Below are 18,027 nucleotides of genomic sequence, written 5' to 3' on the forward strand. Positions count from 1 at the left end.
AGCACAGGTTATCATTCTAATTGTAGTCCCTGCGGATGCTAAAATATGTTAAAGTCCTAAAAATGAAAAAAAAAAAAATGAAAAAAAATAATAATACAAGTTTGTCGACCATACCAATTGACACCACATGGTCGATATGACAATCTATTGCTTGTCGACCTCTTAACTGTCTACCTATCACCCAGATACTGATGGTTACAAAGTAACAATGATATAACAGCTCTCAGTGACTATGGCCCATTCTCTCATTATTATAGTCTTCATAGCAATACAGGACTCTGTGTAATCTGTTTCTAGGGGTGGCGGCCATTTCCACGTAGTTCAAACAGACTGTGAATTACCCTGTCCATCAAGCCTGCAAGATGACGGCGGACATTTTCCTGTAGCCTCCACAGCGCAGCATTACAGATATATTATCACACGCTCCCCCGTTCATGTCATATGATGCCAATGAGGGGGCGGGGCCACGCACTCCCCCGGGCGCCATGTTTGAAGCTGGAGAGCGGCTGTACCTCCGCCGTGCTCTATAAGTACATCCGGGTCAGTGAGCCGGGCGAAGATAATCTGTGTGTGATAATGTTATTATTCTCCTCAGAGAAGGAGGTATGAGGGCGGGTTATTATACAGTGTGGTATAACGGGGGATCACCAGCGCCCCCTGTGTGTATAATGTGGCGTTATTATCATTATTATATAGGGGAGGGGTCTGTATAGTGATATATAATGAGGGATAATCTCCCAGCACACACTGTGTATGTAATATTATTATATAGGGGGAGGGGTCTGTATAGTGATATATAATGAGGGGTAAGCCCCCAGCACACACTGTGTATGTGATATTATTATATAGGGGGAGGGGTCTGTATAGTGATATATAATGAGGGGTAATCTCCCAGCACACGCTGTATGTGATATTATTATATAGGGGGAGGGGTCTGTATAGTGATATATAATGAGGGATAATCTCCCAGCACACACTGTATATGTGATATTATTATATAGGGGGAGGGGTCTGTATAGTGATATATAATGAGGGGTAAGCTCCCAGCACACATTGTGTATGTGATATTATTATATAGGGGAGGAGTCTGTATAGTGATATATAATGAGGGATAATCTCCCAGCACACACTGTATGTGATATTATTATATAGGGGAGGGGTCTGTATAGTGATATATAATGAGGGATAATCTCCCAGCACACACTGTGTATGTGATATTATTATATAGGGGAGGGGTCTGTATAGTGATATATAATGAGGGATAATCTCCCAGCACACACGCTGTGTATGTGATATTATTATATAGGGGAGGGGTCTGTATAGTGATATATAATGAGGGATAATCTCCCAGCACACACTGTGTATGTGATATTATTATATAGGGGGAGGGGTCTGTATAGTGATATATAATGAGGGATAAGCTCCCAGCACACACTGTGTATGTGATATTATTATATAGGGGAGGGGTCTGTATAGTGTTATATAATGAGGGATAAGCTCCCAGCGCACACTGTGTATGTGATATTATTATATAGGGGAGGGGTCTGTATAGTGATATATAATGAGGGATAAGCCCCCAGCACACGCTGTGTATGTGATATTATTATATAGGGAAGGGGTCTGTATAGTGATATATAATGAGGGATAAGCTCCCAGCACACACAGTGTATGTGATATTATTATATAGGGGGAAGGGTCTGTATAGTGATATATAATGAGGGGTAATCTCCCAGCACACACTGTGCATGTGATATTATTATATAGGGGGAGGGGTCTGTATAGTGATATATAATGAGGGATAAACTCCCAGCACACACTGTGTATGTGATATTATTATATAGGGGGAGAGGTCTGTATAGTGATATATAATGAGGGGTAATCTCCCAGCACACACTGTGTATGTGATATTATTATATAGAGGGAGGGGTCTGTATAGTGATATATAATGAGGGATAAGCTCCCAGCACCCACACTGTGTATGTGATATTATTATATAGGGGTGGGGTCTGTATAGTGATATATAATGAGGGATAATCCTCCAGCACACACTGTGTATGTGATATATAGGCGGAGGGGTCTGTATAGTGATATATAATGAGGGATAAGCTCCCAGCACCCACACTGTGTATGTGATATTATTATATAGGGGGAGGGGTCTGTATAGTTATATATAATGAGGGATAAGCTCCCAGCACACACTGTGTATGTGATATTATTATATAGGGGGAGGGGGTCTGTATAGTTATATATAATGAGGGATAAGCTCCCAGCACACACTGTGTATATGATATTATTATATAGGGAGAGGGGTCTGTATAGTGATATATAATGAGGGGTTATCTCCCAGCACACACTGTGTATGTGATATTATTCTATAGGGGCAGGGATCTGTATAGTGATATATAATGAGGGGTAATCTCCCAGCACACACTGTGTATGTGATAATATATAGGGGGAGGGGTCTGTATAGTGATATATAATGAGAGATAAGCTTCCAGCGCACACTGTGTATGTGATATTATTATATAGGGGGAGGGGTCTGTATAGTGATATATAATGAGGGATAATCTCCCAGCACACACACTGTGTATGTGATATAGGGGGATGGGTCTGTATAGTGATATATAATGAGGGATAATCTCCCAGCACACACTGTGTATGTGATATTATTATATAGGGGATGGGTCTGTATAGTGATATATAATGAGGGATAAGGCCCCAGCACACACTGTATGTGATATTATTATATAGGGGGAGGGGTCTGTATAGTGATGTATAATGAGGGATAATCTCCCAGCACACACTGTATGTGACATTATTATATAGGGGGAGGGGTCTGTATAGTGATATATAATGAGGGATAATCTCCCAGCACACACTGTGTATGTGATATTATTATATAGGGGAGGGGTCTGTATAGTGATATATAATGAGGGATAATCTCCCAGCACACACTGTATGTGATATTATTATATAGGGGAGAGGTCTGTATAGTGATATATAATGAGGGATAATCTCCCAGCACACACACTGTGTATGTGATATTATTATATAGGGGAGGGGTCTGTATAGTGATATATAATGAGGGAAAAGCTCCCAGCGCACACTGTGTATGTGATATTATATAGGGGAGGGGTCTGTATAGTGATATATAATGAGGGATAATCTCCCAGCGCACACTGTGTATGTGATATTATTATATAGGGGTGGGGTCTGTATAGTGTATATAATGAGGGATAAGCCCCCAGCACACACTGTGTATGTGATATTATTATATAGGGGGAGGGGTCTGTATATTGATATATAATGAGGGATAAACTCCCAGCACACACTGTGTATGTGATATTATTATATAGGGGGAGGGGTCTGTATAGTGATATATAATGAAGGATAATCTCCCAGCACACACTGTGTATGTGATATTATTATATAGGGGGAGGGGTCTGTATAGTGATATATAATGAGGGATAATCTCCCAGCACACACTGTATGTGATATTATTATATAGGGGGGTATCTATAGCGATATATAATGAGGGATAAGCTCCCAGCACACACTGTGTATATGATATTATTATATAGGGGGAGGGGTCTGTATAGTGATATATAATGAGGGATAATCTCCCAGCACACACTGTGTATGTGATATTATTATATAGGGGAGAGGTCTGTATAGTGATATATAATGAGGGATAATCTCCCAGCACACACACTGTGTATGTGATATTATTATATAGGGAGAGGGGTCTGTATAGTGATATATAATGAGGGATAATCTCCCAGCACACACTGTGTATGTGATATTATTATATAGGGGAGGGGTCTGTATAGTGATATATAATGAGGGATAAGCTCCCAGCGCACACTGTGTATGTGATATTATTATATAGGGGAGGGGTCTGTATAGTGATATATAATGAGGGATAATCTCCCAGCGCACACTGTGTATGTGATATTATTATATAGGGGTGGGGTCTGTATAGTGATATATAATGAGGGATAAGCCCCCAGCACACACTGTGTATGTGATATTATTATATAGGGGGAGGGATCTGTATAGTGATATATAATGAAGGATAATCTCCCAGCACACACTGTGTATGTGATATTATTATATAGGGGGAGGGGTCTGTATAGTGATATATAATGAGGGATAATCTCCCAGCACACACTGTATGTGATATTATTATATAGGGGGAGGGATCTGTATAGTGATATATAATGAAGGATAATCTCCCAGCACACACTGTGTATGTGATATTATTATATAGGGGGAGGGGTCTGTATAGTGATATATAATGAAGGATAATCTCCCAGCACACACTGTGTATGTGATATTATTATATAGGGGGAGGGATCTGTATAGTGATATATAATGAAGGATAATCTCCCAGCACACACTGTGTATATGATATTATTATATAGGGGAGGGCTCTGTATAGTGATATATAATAAGGAATATTCTCCATGTTGATAACAATTTTACATTTATTCCTAGACAATGAAGTTATGAGATGCCACAGAATCTGTCACTATAATTCAGATGAAAGTGATTCCCGTTCTGTATAATCACTGATGCACTGAGAATGGACAAAGACAAGAGTGACAGGATATTACATCTCACCCTGGAGATCATCTACGTGCTGACCGGGGAGGTGAGGTCTTATGGAGCGTCACAGTGACATCACTCTTATCTCTAGTAATAATACAGGGACGTGACCGGGGAGGTGAGGTCTTATGGAGCGTCACAGTGACATCATTCTTATCACTAGTAATAATACAGGGACGTGACCGGGGAGGTGAGGTCTTATGGGAGCGTCACAGTGACATCACTCTTATCTCTAGTAATAATACAGGGACGTGACCGGGGAGGTGAGGTCTTATGGGAGCGTCACAGTGACATCACTCTTATCTCTAGTAATAATACAGGGACGTGACCGGGGAGGTGAGGTCTTATGGAGCGTCACAGTGACATCATTCTTATCACTAGTAATAATACAGGGACGTGACCGGGGAGGTGAGGTCTTATGGGAGTGTCACAGTGACGTCACTCTTCTCTCTAGTAATAATACAGGGACGTGACCGGGGAGGTGAGGTCTTATGGGAGCGTCACAGTGACATCACTCTTATCTCTAGTAATAATACAGGGACATGACCGGGGAGGTGAGGTCTTATGGGAGCGTCACAGTGACATCACTCTTATCTCTAGTAATAATACAGGGACGTGACCGGGGAGGTGAGGTCTTATGGGAGCGTCACAGTGACATCACTCTTATCTCTAGTAATAATACAGGGACGTGACCGGGGAGGTGAGATCTTATGGGAGCGTCACCGTGACATCACTCTTATCTCTAGTAATAATACAGGGACGTGACCGGGGAGGTGAGGTCTTATGGGAGCGTCACAGTGACATCACTCTTATCTCTAGTAATAATACAGGGACGTGACCGGGGAGGTGAGATCTTATGGGAGCGTCACAGTGACATCACTCTTATCTCTAGTAATAATACAGGGACGTGACCGGGGAGGTGAGGTCTTATGGGAGCGTCACAGTGACATCACTCTTATCTCTAGTAATAATACAGGGACGTGACCGGGGAGGTGAGGTCTTATGGGAGCGTCACAGTGACATCACTCTTATCTCTAGTAATAATACAGGGACATGACCGGGGAGGTGAGGTCTTATGGGAGCGTCACAGTGACATCACTCTTATCTCTAGTAATAATACATGGACGTGACCGGGGAGGTGAGATCTTATGGGAGCGTCACAGTGACATCATTCTTATCTCTAGTAATAATACAGGGACGTGACCGGGGAGGTGAGGTCTTATGGGAGCGTCACAGTGACATCACTCTTATCTCTAGTAATAATACAGGGACGTGACCGGGGAGGTGAGGTCTTATGGGAGCGTCACAGTGACATCACTCTTATCTCTAGTAATAATACAGGGACGTGACCGGGGAGGTGAGGTCTTATGGGAGCGTCACAGTGACATCACTCTTATCTCTAGTAATAATACAGGGACATGACCGGGGAGGTGAGGTCTTATGGGAGCGTCACAGTGACGTCACTCTTATCTCTAGTAATAATACAGGGACGTGACCGGGGAGGTGAGGTCTTATGGGAGCGTCACAGTGACATCACTATTATCTCTAGTAATAATACAGGGACGTGACCGGGGAGGTGAGGTCTTATGGGAGCGTCACAGTGACGTCACTCTTATCTCTAGTAATAATACAGGGACGTGACCGGGGAGGTGAGGTCTTATGGGAGCGTCACAGTGACGTCACTCTTATCTCTAGTAATAATACAGGTACGTGACCGGGAGGTGAGGTCTTATGGGAGCGTCACAGTGACGTCACTATTATCTCTAGTAATAATACAGGGATGTGACCGGGAAGGTGAGGTCTTATGGGAGCGTCACAGTGACATCACTCTTATCTCTAGTAATAATACAGGGACGTGACCGGGGAGGTGAGGTCTTATGGGAGCGTCACAGTGACATCACTCTTATCTCTAGTAATAATACAGGGACGTGACCGGGGAGGTGAGGTCTTATGGGAGCGTCACAGTGACATCACTCTTATCTCTAGTAATAATACAGGGACGTGACCGGGGAGGTGAGGTCTTATGGGAGCGTCACAGTGACGTCACTCATCTCTAGTAATAATACAGGGACGTGACCGGGGAGGTGAGGTCTTATGGGAGCGTCACAGTGACATCACTCTTATCTCTAGTAATAATACAGGGACGTGACCGGGGAGGTGAGGTCTTATGGGAGCGTCACAGTGACATCACTCTTATCTCTAGTAATAATACAGGGACATGACCGGGGAGGTGAGGTCTTATGGGAGCGTCACAGTGACGTCACTCTTATCTCTAGTAATAATACAGGGACGTGACCGGGGAGGTGAGGTCTTATGGGAGCGTCACAGTGACGTCACTCTTATCTCTAGTAATAATACAGGTACGTGACCGGGAGGTGAGGTCTTATGGGAGCGTCACAGTGACGTCACTATTATCTCTAGTAATAATACAGGGATGTGACCGGGAAGGTGAGGTCTTATGGGAGCGTCACAGTGACATCACTCTTATCTCTAGTAATAATACAGGGACGTGACCGGGGAGGTGAGGTCTTATGGGAGCGTCACAGTGACATCACTCTTATCTCTAGTAATAATACAGGGACGTGACCGGGGAGGTGAGGTCTTATGGGAGCGTCACAGTGACATCACTCTTATCTCTAGTAATAATACAGGGACGTGACCGGGGAGGTGAGGTCTTATGGGAGCGTCACAGTGACGTCACTCATCTCTAGTAATAATACAGGGACGTGACCGGGGAGGTGAGGTCTTATGGGAGCGTCACAGTGACATCACTCTTATCTCTAGTAATAATACAGGGACGTGACCGGGGAGGTGAGGTCTTATGGGAGCGTCACAGTGACATCACTCTTATCTCTAGTAATAATACAGGGACGTGACCGGGGAGGTGAGGTCTTATGGGAGCGTCACAGTGACGTCACTCATCTCTAGTAATAATACAGGGACGTGACCGGGGAGGTGAGGTCTTATGGGAGCGTCACAGTGACATCACTCTTATCTCTAGTAATAATACAGGGACATGACCGGGGAGGTGACGTCTTATGGGAGCGTCACAGTGACATCACTCTTATCTCTAGTAATAATACAGGGACATGACCGGGAAGTGAGGTCTTATGGGAGCGTCACAGTGACATCACTCTTATCTCTAGTAATAATACAGGGACGTGACCGGGGAGGTGAGGTCTTATGGGAGCGTCACAGTGACATCACTCTTATCTCTAGTAATAATACAGGGACATGACCGGGGAGGTGAGGTCTTATGGGAGCGTCACAGTGACATCACTCTTATCTCTAGTAATAATACAGGGACGTGACCGGGGAGGTGAGGTCTTATGGGAGCGTCACAGTGACATCACTCTTATCTCTAGTAATAATACAGGGACATGACCGGGGAGGTGACGTCTTATGGGAGCGTCACAGTGACATCACTCTTATCTCTAGTAATAATACAGGGACATGACCGGGAAGTGAGGTCTTATGGGAGCGTCACAGTGACATCACTCTTATCTCTAGTAATAATACAGGGACGTGACCGGGGAGGTGAGGTCTTATGGGAGCGTCACAGTGACATCACTCTTATCTCTAGTAATAATACAGGGATGTGACCGGGGAGGTGAGGTCTTATGGGAGCGTCACAGTGACATCACTCTTATCTCTAGTAATAATACAGGGACGTGACCGGGGAGGTGAGGTATTATGGGAGCGTCACAGTGACGTCACTCATCTCTAGTAATAATACAGGGACGTGACCGGGGAGGTGAGATCTTATGGGAGCGTCACAGTGACATCACTCTTATCTCTAGTAATAATACAGGGACGTGACCGGGGAGGTGTGGTCTTATGGGAGCGTCACAGTGACATCACTCTTATCTCTAGTAATAATACAGGGACGTGACCGGGGAGGTGAGGTCTTATGGGAGCGTCACAGTGACATCACTCTTATCTCTAGTAATAATACAGGGACGTGACCGGGGAGGTGAGGTCTTATGGGAGCGTCACAGTGACATCACTCTTATCACTAGTAATAATACAGGGACATGACCGGGGAGGTGAGGTCTTATGGGAGCATCACAGTGACATCACTCTTATCTCTAGTAATAATACAGGGACGTGACCGGGGAAGTGAGGTCTTATGGGAGCGTCACAGTGACATCACTCTTATCTCTAGTAATAATACAGGGACGTGACCGGGGAAGTGAGGTCTTATGGGAGCGTCACAGTGACATCACTCTTATCTCTAGTAATAATACAGGGACGTGACCGGGGAGGTGAGGTCTTATGGGAGCGTCACAGTGACATCACTCTTATCTCTAGTAATAATACAGGGACGTGACCGGGAGGTGAGGTCTTATGGGAGTGTCACAGTGACATCACTCTTATCTCTAGTAATAATACAGGGACGTGACCGGGGAGGTGAGGTCTTATAGGAGCGTCACAGTGACATCACTCTTATCTCTAGTAATAATACAGGGACGTGACCGGGGAGGTGAGGTCTTATGGGAGCATCACAGTGACATCACTCTTATCTCTAGTAATAATACAGGGACGTGACCGGGAGGTGAGGTCTTATGGGAGCGTCACAGTGACATCACTCTTATCTCTAGTAATAATACAGGGACGTGACCGGGATGTGAGGTCTTATAGGAGCGTCACAGTGACATCACTCTTATCTCTAGTAATAATACAGGGACATGACCGGGGAGGTGAGGTCTTATAGGAGCGTCACAGTGACATCACTCTTATCTCTAGTAATAATACAGGGACATGACCGGGGAGGTGAGGTCTTATGGGAGCGTCACAGTGACGTCACTCTTATCTCTAGTAATAATACAGGGACGTGACCGGGGAGGTGACGTCTTATGGGAGCGTCACAGTGACGTCACTCTTATCTCTAGTAATAATACAGGGACGTGACCGGGGAGGTGAGATCTTATGGGAGCGTCACAGTGACATCACTCTTATCTCTAGTAATAATACAGGGACGTGACCGGGGAGGTGAGGTCTTATGGGAGCGTCACAGTGACATCACTCTTATCTCTAGTAATAATACAGGGACGTGACCGGGGAGGTGACGTCTTATGGGAGCGTCACAGTGACGTCACTCTTATCTCTAGTAATAATACAGGGACGTGACCGGGGAGGTGAGATCTTATGGGAGCGTCACAGTGACATCACTCTTATCTCTAGTAATAATACAGGGACGTGACCGGGGAGGTGAGGTCTTATGGGAGCGTCACAGTGACATCACTCTTATCGCTAGTAATAATACAGGGACGTGACCGGGGAGGTGAGGTCTTATGGGAGCGTCACAGTGACATCACTCTTATTACTAGTAATAATACAGGGACATGACCGGGGAGGTGAGGTCTTATGGGAGCGTCACAGTGACGTCACTCTTATCTCTAGTAATAATACAGGGACGTGACCGGGGAGGTGAGGTCTTATGGGAGCGTCACAGTGACATCACTCTTATCTCTAGTAATAATACAGGGACGTGACCGGGGAGGTGAGATCTTATGGGAGCGTCACAGTGACATCACTCTTATCTCTAGTAATAATACAGGGACGTGACCGGGGAGGTGAGGTCTTATGGGAGCGTCACAGTGACATCACTCTTATCGCTAGTAATAATACAGGGACGTGACCGGGGAGGTGAGGTCTTATGGGAGCGTCACAGTGACATCACTCTTATCTCTAGTAATAATACATGGACGTGACCGGGGAGGTGAGGTCTTATGGGAGCGTCACAGTGACATCACTCTTATTACTAGTAATAATACAGGGACATGACCGGGGAGGTGAGGTCTTATGGGAGCGTCACAGTGACGTCACTCTTATCTCTAGTAATAATACAGGGACGTGACCGGGGAGGTGAGGTCTTATGGGAGCGTCACAGTGACATCACTCTTATCACTAGTAATAATACAGGGACATGACCGGGGAGGTGAGGTCTTATGGGAGCGTCACAGTGACATCACTCTTATCTCTAGTAATAATACAGGGACATGACCGGGGAGGTGAGGTCTTATGGGAGCGTCACAGTGACATCACTCTTATCTCTAGTAATAATACAGGGACATGACCGGGGAGGTGAGGTCTTATGGGAGCGTCACAGTGACATCACTCTTATCTCTAGTAATAATACAGGGACATGACCGGGGAGGTGAGGTCTTATGGGAGCGTCACAGTGACATCACTCTTATCTCTAGTAATAATACAGGGACATGACCGGGGAGGTGAGGTCTTATGGGAGCGTCACAGTGACATCACTCTTATCTCTAGTAATAATACAGGGACGTGACCGGGGAGGTGAGATCTTATGGGAGCGTCACAGTGACATCACTCTTATCTCTAGTAATAATACAGTGACGTGACCGGGGAGGTGAGGTCTTATGGGAGCGTCACAGTGACATCACTCTTATCTCTAGTAATAATACAGGGACATGACCGGGGAGGTGAGGTCTTATGGGAGCGTCACAGTGACATCACTCTTATCTCTAGTAATAATACAGGGACATGACCGGGGAGGTGAGGTCTTATGGGAGCGTCACAGTGACATCACTCTTATCTCTAGTAATAATACAGGGACATGACCGGGGAGGTGAGGTCTTATGGGAGCGTCACAGTGACATCACTCTTATCTCTAGTAATAATACAGGGACATGACCGGGGAGGTGAGGTCTTATGGGAGCGTCACAGTGACATCACTCTTATCTCTAGTAATAATACAGGGACGTGACCGGGGAGGTGAGGTCTTATGGGAGCGTCACAGTGACATCACTCTTATCTCTAGTAATAATACAGGGACGTGACCGGGGAGGTGAGGTCTTATGGGAGCGTCACAGTGACATCACTCTTATCTCTAGTAATAATACAGGGACGTGACCGGGGAGGTGAGATCTTATGGGAGCGTCACAGTGACATCACTCTTATCTCTAGTAATAATACAGGGATGTGACCGGGGAGGTGAGGTCTTATGGGAGCGTCACAGTGACATCACTCTTATCTCTAGTAATAATACAGGGACATGACCGGGGAGGTGAGGTCTTATGGGAGCGTCACAGTGACATCACTCTTATCTCTAGTAATAATACAGGGACATGACCGGGGAGGTGAGTTCTTATGGGAGTGTCACAGTGACATCACTCTTATCTCTAGTAATAATACAGGGACGTGACCGGGGAGGTGAGGTCTTATGGGAGCGTCACAGTGACATCACTCTTATCTCTAGTAATAATACATGGACGTGACCGGGGAGGTGAGGTCTTATGGGAGCGTCACAGTGACATCATTCTTATCTCTAGTAATAATACAGGGACATGACCGGGGAGGTGAGGTCTTATGGGAGCGTCACAGTGACATCACTCTTATCTCTAGTAATAATACAGGGACATGACCGGGGAGGTGAGGTCTTATGGGAGCGTCACAGTGACATCACTCTTATCTCTAGTAATAATACAGGGACATGACCGGGGAGGTGAGGTCTTATGGGAGCGTCACAGTGACATCACTCTTTTTTTTTTTTATAAAGTAATTTTTATTCAGCAGTCTGGAGATTAAGGTACATACATTGCAGAGCATAATCATGTCTCAAGCATTACATCTATTCAAAATATGTCAAGTCGCGTTTTACACATATCTTACATCAAAAAAGTATCAATACATTTTCAGTATAGATGTATACTAGGATTTCCTAATGCTCTAACCTTCATGACTTACAAAATCCGCACCCATCTATATTAGTCCTCATTTATTTTTTATATTTAAACCCGTAATCTAATCTATAGAAAAATAACAAACAACCAAAGAAAAAGGCAAGGGAGGCAAATTAAGGAGTATTTTGATTCAGGGCTCCACTAGTCATACACGTGTGTGAGCATGTGGGCTCACAGGGCCCAACCGTCATCGTCTCAGTACACTTCAGTCATAGTAATTTATTGACATGCTTGCACTTTAGTGTCTACTATATTTGGGGAACAGGATGAGAGTGGGGGGAATCTAGCCATGGAGACCAAACTTTTTCAAACTTAGCTGATGCGTTTTGCTTCATGTAAACATATCTCTCCTTAATTATAGTGTCATTAATTAAGGCCTTAAGTGCAGATATTAACGGTCCTTTAGGGGCCATCCACACTCTTGCAATGCAAACCTTAGCCAAGGCACATACATTTAGAGCATAGAGACCCATTGAACCAGACTCAGGAGCAAGGCACCCCATTCCCAATATACAGAATTGTGGGGTAAGCAGTCCGCCAGGCACCCCCGTACTCTCCAGAATTGACCCGACCCCCGACCAGAACACCCCCAACCTCGGACAGTCCCACACTAAATGCCAGTATGTTCCCACCGCCCCCCCACACTTAGGACAGAGAGGAGATCTGCCTGTGCCAAACGTAGCCAGTCTAGCTGGAGTCATATAAGTTCTGTGTAAAATGAAGAATTGAATCTGTTGATATCTAAGGGACTTAGTAACCTTAGCAGGGTATTCTAAAGCGAGGACCCAATCCTCCTCATTTATTGGACCCAGATCCTCCTCCCACTTTCCACGGAGACGCGTCAAGGGGTCCGCATGGAGCTTGGTGAGAAGATATCCATACGCAAGTGAGACCATCTTAGCCTGACCCAAAGTGGTCACAAATGTCTTGATGGGAAATGGGAGGATTCGCGGGGGTGATTCAGCAAATTGGGTCTGGAGGGCATGACGAAGCTGGAGGTATCTGAAGAAGTAGGAATTGGGTAGGTCAAACTCATCCCTCAGCTGTTGAAAGGATTTTAATGTAGTATCTAGATAAAGTTGAGAGACAGAGATCACCGATCTAGGAGCCCACACCTCCCGCCCCTCAAGCGCATGCAATTCAGGGAGCCAGTCAGAGTACCACAGGGGAGTATCCGGGTCTAGGTCGTCATATCTCAGGAGGTCTCTCAGGGCCCTCCAAATCTTTAGGGCCTGAAAAATGATAGGGGGAAGAAACCTAGCTATGCTCCCACTCAGTAGCACCTGCATAGGAGAGAGGTAGGGAAAGTAACAACGGATAAACTCACAATGTAGAGAGTCGGTCTCAGAGTTTTGTGCCCATATAGTGATATGAGTCAGCTGAGCAGCGAAGTAATATATCTGAAAGTTAGGTAGAGCCAGGCCACCGTCAGATCTCTGTCTGGTAAGAGTATTTAACTGTATCCTAGGTCTTTTATTAGCCCAGATCAGTGAGGACAGAACGCTATTCAATTTTCTAAAGAATGTTGGATAGATATATACCGGGGATTGAAGAATAATATATAGGAGTTTAGGCAGTATAATCATTTTAATGAGATTAACCCTGCCAGAGACCGTTAGTGGAAGCTTACACCAAGTCTTAGATTTGCCCATGACCCACTGCATGGTCGGATCCAGATTCAGGGGGAGAAAATCAGAAGGGTCATTAGTTATTTGGATTCCAAGGTACTTAAACTGTACCGTCCAACACAGTGGTAGGGGGATTTTGGAAACAGTAGGAGGGGGGCCTATGACTGGCATAATGTATGATTTAGGCCAGTTAATTCTAAGGCCCGAGTGATCTCCAAATCTTTCTATCACACGCAGCAGGATGGGCATTGACCTGGTGTAATCCTGCAAAAACAGCAACATGTCATCGGCATAAAGAGCTATCCTATCCTCACGTGATCCTGTACATATTCCCACAATATCCGGGTGTGATCTAATCAAGCATGCCAGGGGCTCTATGGCCAAGGCAAACAGCGTAGGGGACAGGGGGCAACCCTGTCTAGTACCTCGGGTCAACTGAAAAGATGGGGATACATAACCGTTCACCAAGATCCTGGCACTCGGATGTTGATACAGTAGTTTAATCCATTTTATATAATTGGGTCCAAATCCCATACGAGCCAACACCTCCCACAAATAAGCCCACTCAATGCTGTCAAAGGCCTTGGCCGCGTCCAGCGAGACCACAGCCGAGTCAGAAGGGAGTCCGTGTGGGAGCTGTAAAATGGTATGTAATCTACGTAAATTAATAGACGTGGACTTTCCTGGCATGAAGCCAGTCTGATCCGGGTGAATGAGGGAGGTTATCACTGTGTTAAGCCGTATTGCCAGTATCTTTGCCAGGATCTTGGCGTCGGTGGGAATCAGGGATATCGGTCTATAGGAGTCCAGAGATTTGGGGTCTTTACCGGGTTTTGGGATCACTATTATAACTGCCTCTGACATGGAGGGGGGGAGATCGTTTCTGGCAAATATATCTAAATATAGGGCATGCAGCTTGGGGCCAAAAAAATCAATATGATTCTTATATACCTCGGAGGGAATTCCGTCGCATCCCGGAGCCTTGCCATTAGGGGACATACCAATGGCCGCAGTCACCTCCTCGAGCGTTAAAGGTGCCTCCAGCAACTCGCAGGCCTCAGAGGAGAGTGCAGGTAGCGGGACACCCCCCATGTAGCGTGAAAGATCAGAAGTAGAGCGCTGCAACTGAGAATTATAAACCTCAGAAAAGTAAGATCGGAATAACAGCGCAATGTCCGGTGTGGTGTCGACAAAGGAGCCATCCGCTCCGGACATCTGGGTGATCGTGGTCCCAGGGCGATCGTAATGTATAAGGCGGGCCAGAAGGCCCCCCGTCCTATCAGCCTGCATATATATATTAGTAGCTTTGAAAAGAAGGGAGCGAGAGTTTCTATCAGACAGGTGGGCCAACCAGACTGACTGAGCCACCAGCCATCGTGTCTTTGTCGCAGGGGCGTTGTCAGATAAATATTGGGACTCTAGGTCTCTAGCATCTTTTTCAAGGGCCTGTTCTCTCTCCCTAGAGGCCATTTTATGAGCCGCTATCCGTCCAATATATGAGCCTCTCAAGAACGCCTTAAACGAGTCCCAAACTACTGTACCCGGGGCAGACCCTATATTGTCGCCAAAGAACCCCTCCCATTGAGTCTCCAAGTCACCGCAGTCCCCCAGCTGGGTCAGCCAGGAGGGGTGCAATTTCCAATAGGAGTGCCCCCTCTGACTTTCCACAGCAAGAGTCATCATCAGAGGAGAGTGATCAGAGACCCCTCGAGCCTCGTAGTGGACGTCAATTATCCTAGGGACGAGGGTGGGGGACACCAGCATCAGGTCAATTCTGGAGAAGGAGCCATGAGTACTGGAGAAGCAGGAGAACTGACGAACCGCAGGATGACGAAGTCGCCATACATCTACCCATTGCAAACTATTTAAAAAATCCGCAAACTTGGTAGGACCACCTCCCGCCAGCGCAGCCGGTGGGGAGTGCCATCGGTCCATAGACAGATCCAGGACATTATTAAAATCCCCCAAGCATATCACTGGGGTATTAGGGGAGGGGGCTATGAAGGACGCAGCTTGTTGCAGCACATTGTATGAGAAAGGAGGGGGGACATACACTGCTAATATGTAATAGGGCTGGGAGTTCAGCTTGCACTCTATAAATACATATCTTCCATACGGGTCAGTTTTAATCGATATCAACTCGAATTGCACTGTCTTCTTAATCAAAACTGAGACCCCCCTAGAAAAGGAGGAGTGGGAGGCATGATATGCCCAGCCCACCCAGGCCCGTCGTAAGGACAGTAACCTCTGTCCCTCCAAGTGGGTCTCACTGAGGCATGCAATATCCGGGTCATATTTCTTAATCATATTTAGTATCAAAGAGCGTTTGATGTTGTTATTCAGACCTCGAACATTCCATGCCAGAATTTTCAGATTAATCATGACCCCCTATAAACTCTATACACCTCCCGGATGGACCTCTCCCAAAATACATTTTGAGTATAAGCATTATCAATACCCATAAAACATGACGTATATGAGCCCTGCGTTGTAAGTCACAGCATCTAAATATGAAACATCCTTGCCTCCGTAAATACTTGAATAAGAAAAATAACAAACTAAAGAAAAAAATAAAACCCCAAAAATAGTAAAAGGAAACGCAACTAGCAGCTTCCCAAATAACCATTCCCTCCCCGTATACCACCCCCAACTTCGGCATACTTATATCCCGAACAATCAGCTAGCTACCAAGCGCTAGGAAGGCTAGATTCTTAACTGAACCTCCAACCCTTCTCTAGCCAACGCCGCTTGGCCGTACAAGTCTTGAGCCACCAGTGCAAAGAGAGGGGGCTCCCTGAACCATGATCAAGCCTCCGGTGGATCAAACCCCGGACTGTTTTCGTAGGAGATCACTCCGGAGCCAGTTGCCGAGCACCCGGTGCATATCTGTCCAGCCACTGGGCCGCCTCTCTGGGGGAGTTGAAAAACTTGGTCTCCCCATCCGCCACAACTCGGAGCCTTGAGGGAAACAGCATAGAGTATGAAATGTTGAGGTCTCGCAGCCGTCTTTTGATGGGCATAAACTGGGCACGGTCCTTCTGGACGTCAGCGGCAAAGTCCGGGAAGGCCGAAACCCCAACTCCATTGCGGATCAGCGGGCCCTTCGTGCGACCTAAACGGAGAACCGAGTCACGGTCTTTATAGTGCAGGAATTTAGCGATGAAGGTGCGAGGAGGGGCACCTGGGGGTAAAGGCCGAGATGGTATCCTATGTGCACGCTCCACCGTAAGATGGGCCGTAAAGGACTCAGCGCCATATAGTTCTTTAAGCCAGGATTCGAGGAATTCCTCCGGCTGCGGACCCTCTTCTTTTTCAGGCAGGCCTACGAATCTGACGTTGTTCCTACGCAGCCGTCCCTCCATGTCTAGGAGCTTGGTTTGAAGTGAGGAGACCTGCTGGGTCACCCCGGATACAGATTGCTTAAGGGGACCACATAAATCTTCCAGATTGGAGACCCGTGTCTCCGCCTCACCCACTCTCTCTCGGATACGCTGTACATCTTGGCGGAGCAAGGAGAGATCGCACTGCACCTTTTCCATCTTATCGGAGAGACGCTGTTCACTGCCGGCTATAGCCTCCAGCACTTGTTGAATAGACGGGGCCCCCACCACTTCCGGGGAATCAACCGCTGTCTCAGGAGGGAAGGTCGAGTGTGTTGGAGAGGCTTCTTGAGAAGGAGCCGGTGCAGCCCTAGGGTTGGGTTGCCTGGTAAATTTTTCAAGTTTGGCCGCGGCCGCACTCCGGCCGCCCCCCACCATGCTGAGCGGGAGCAGTCACACTCTTCCCAGAGTAAGGCTATAGTATAGGGTTGTGGCTAGATGACGGACGCAGCCAGGCCGCGTATAATCAGTGGCGGGAATCAGCCGCGTACAGTCAATATGTCAGAATAGTAAAATAGGATGATGGTACGTAGTACACTGTGAGAGATTGGTGCAGCACAGCAGTGTAGGCAGATCTGATTTAAGTGCAGTTCCAGTATGTTATATTGGAAGGGCAGTGCACATTAAATAGCTGAGTTTGTCTCCAGTCTCAGGTAGGTATTAGCATAGTCATTAGGAGAGTAGTAGTAGAAGAAATCA

At 46.2% G+C, this 18,027-nt stretch overlaps 1 protein-coding gene across 4 annotated transcripts in view; it reads left to right on the forward strand.

The window, feature by feature from the left end:
- The first annotated feature begins 500 nt into the window (after positions 1–500).
- LOC134980090 (gastrula zinc finger protein XlCGF26.1-like) overlaps positions 501–18,027 on the forward strand; it is a 40,485-nt gene continuing 22,958 nt past the window's right edge. For 3 of the 4 annotated variants that reach the window (XM_063946739.1, XM_063946740.1, XM_063946741.1), the window contains exons 1-2: positions 501–603; positions 4,498–4,654. In XM_063946739.1, coding sequence (XP_063802809.1) covers positions 4,586–4,654 — 69 coding nt within the window. In that variant the 5' untranslated portion in view covers positions 501–603; positions 4,498–4,585. Of the gene's footprint in view, positions 604–4,497; positions 4,655–18,027 lie in introns of those variants that run through there. The other variant, XM_063946742.1, reaches the window with a different exon arrangement.

Source organism: Pseudophryne corroboree, chromosome 12 (assembly GCF_028390025.1).
Source record: "Pseudophryne corroboree isolate aPseCor3 chromosome 12, aPseCor3.hap2, whole genome shotgun sequence".
NCBI classification, from domain to species: domain Eukaryota; kingdom Metazoa; phylum Chordata; class Amphibia; order Anura; family Myobatrachidae; genus Pseudophryne; species Pseudophryne corroboree.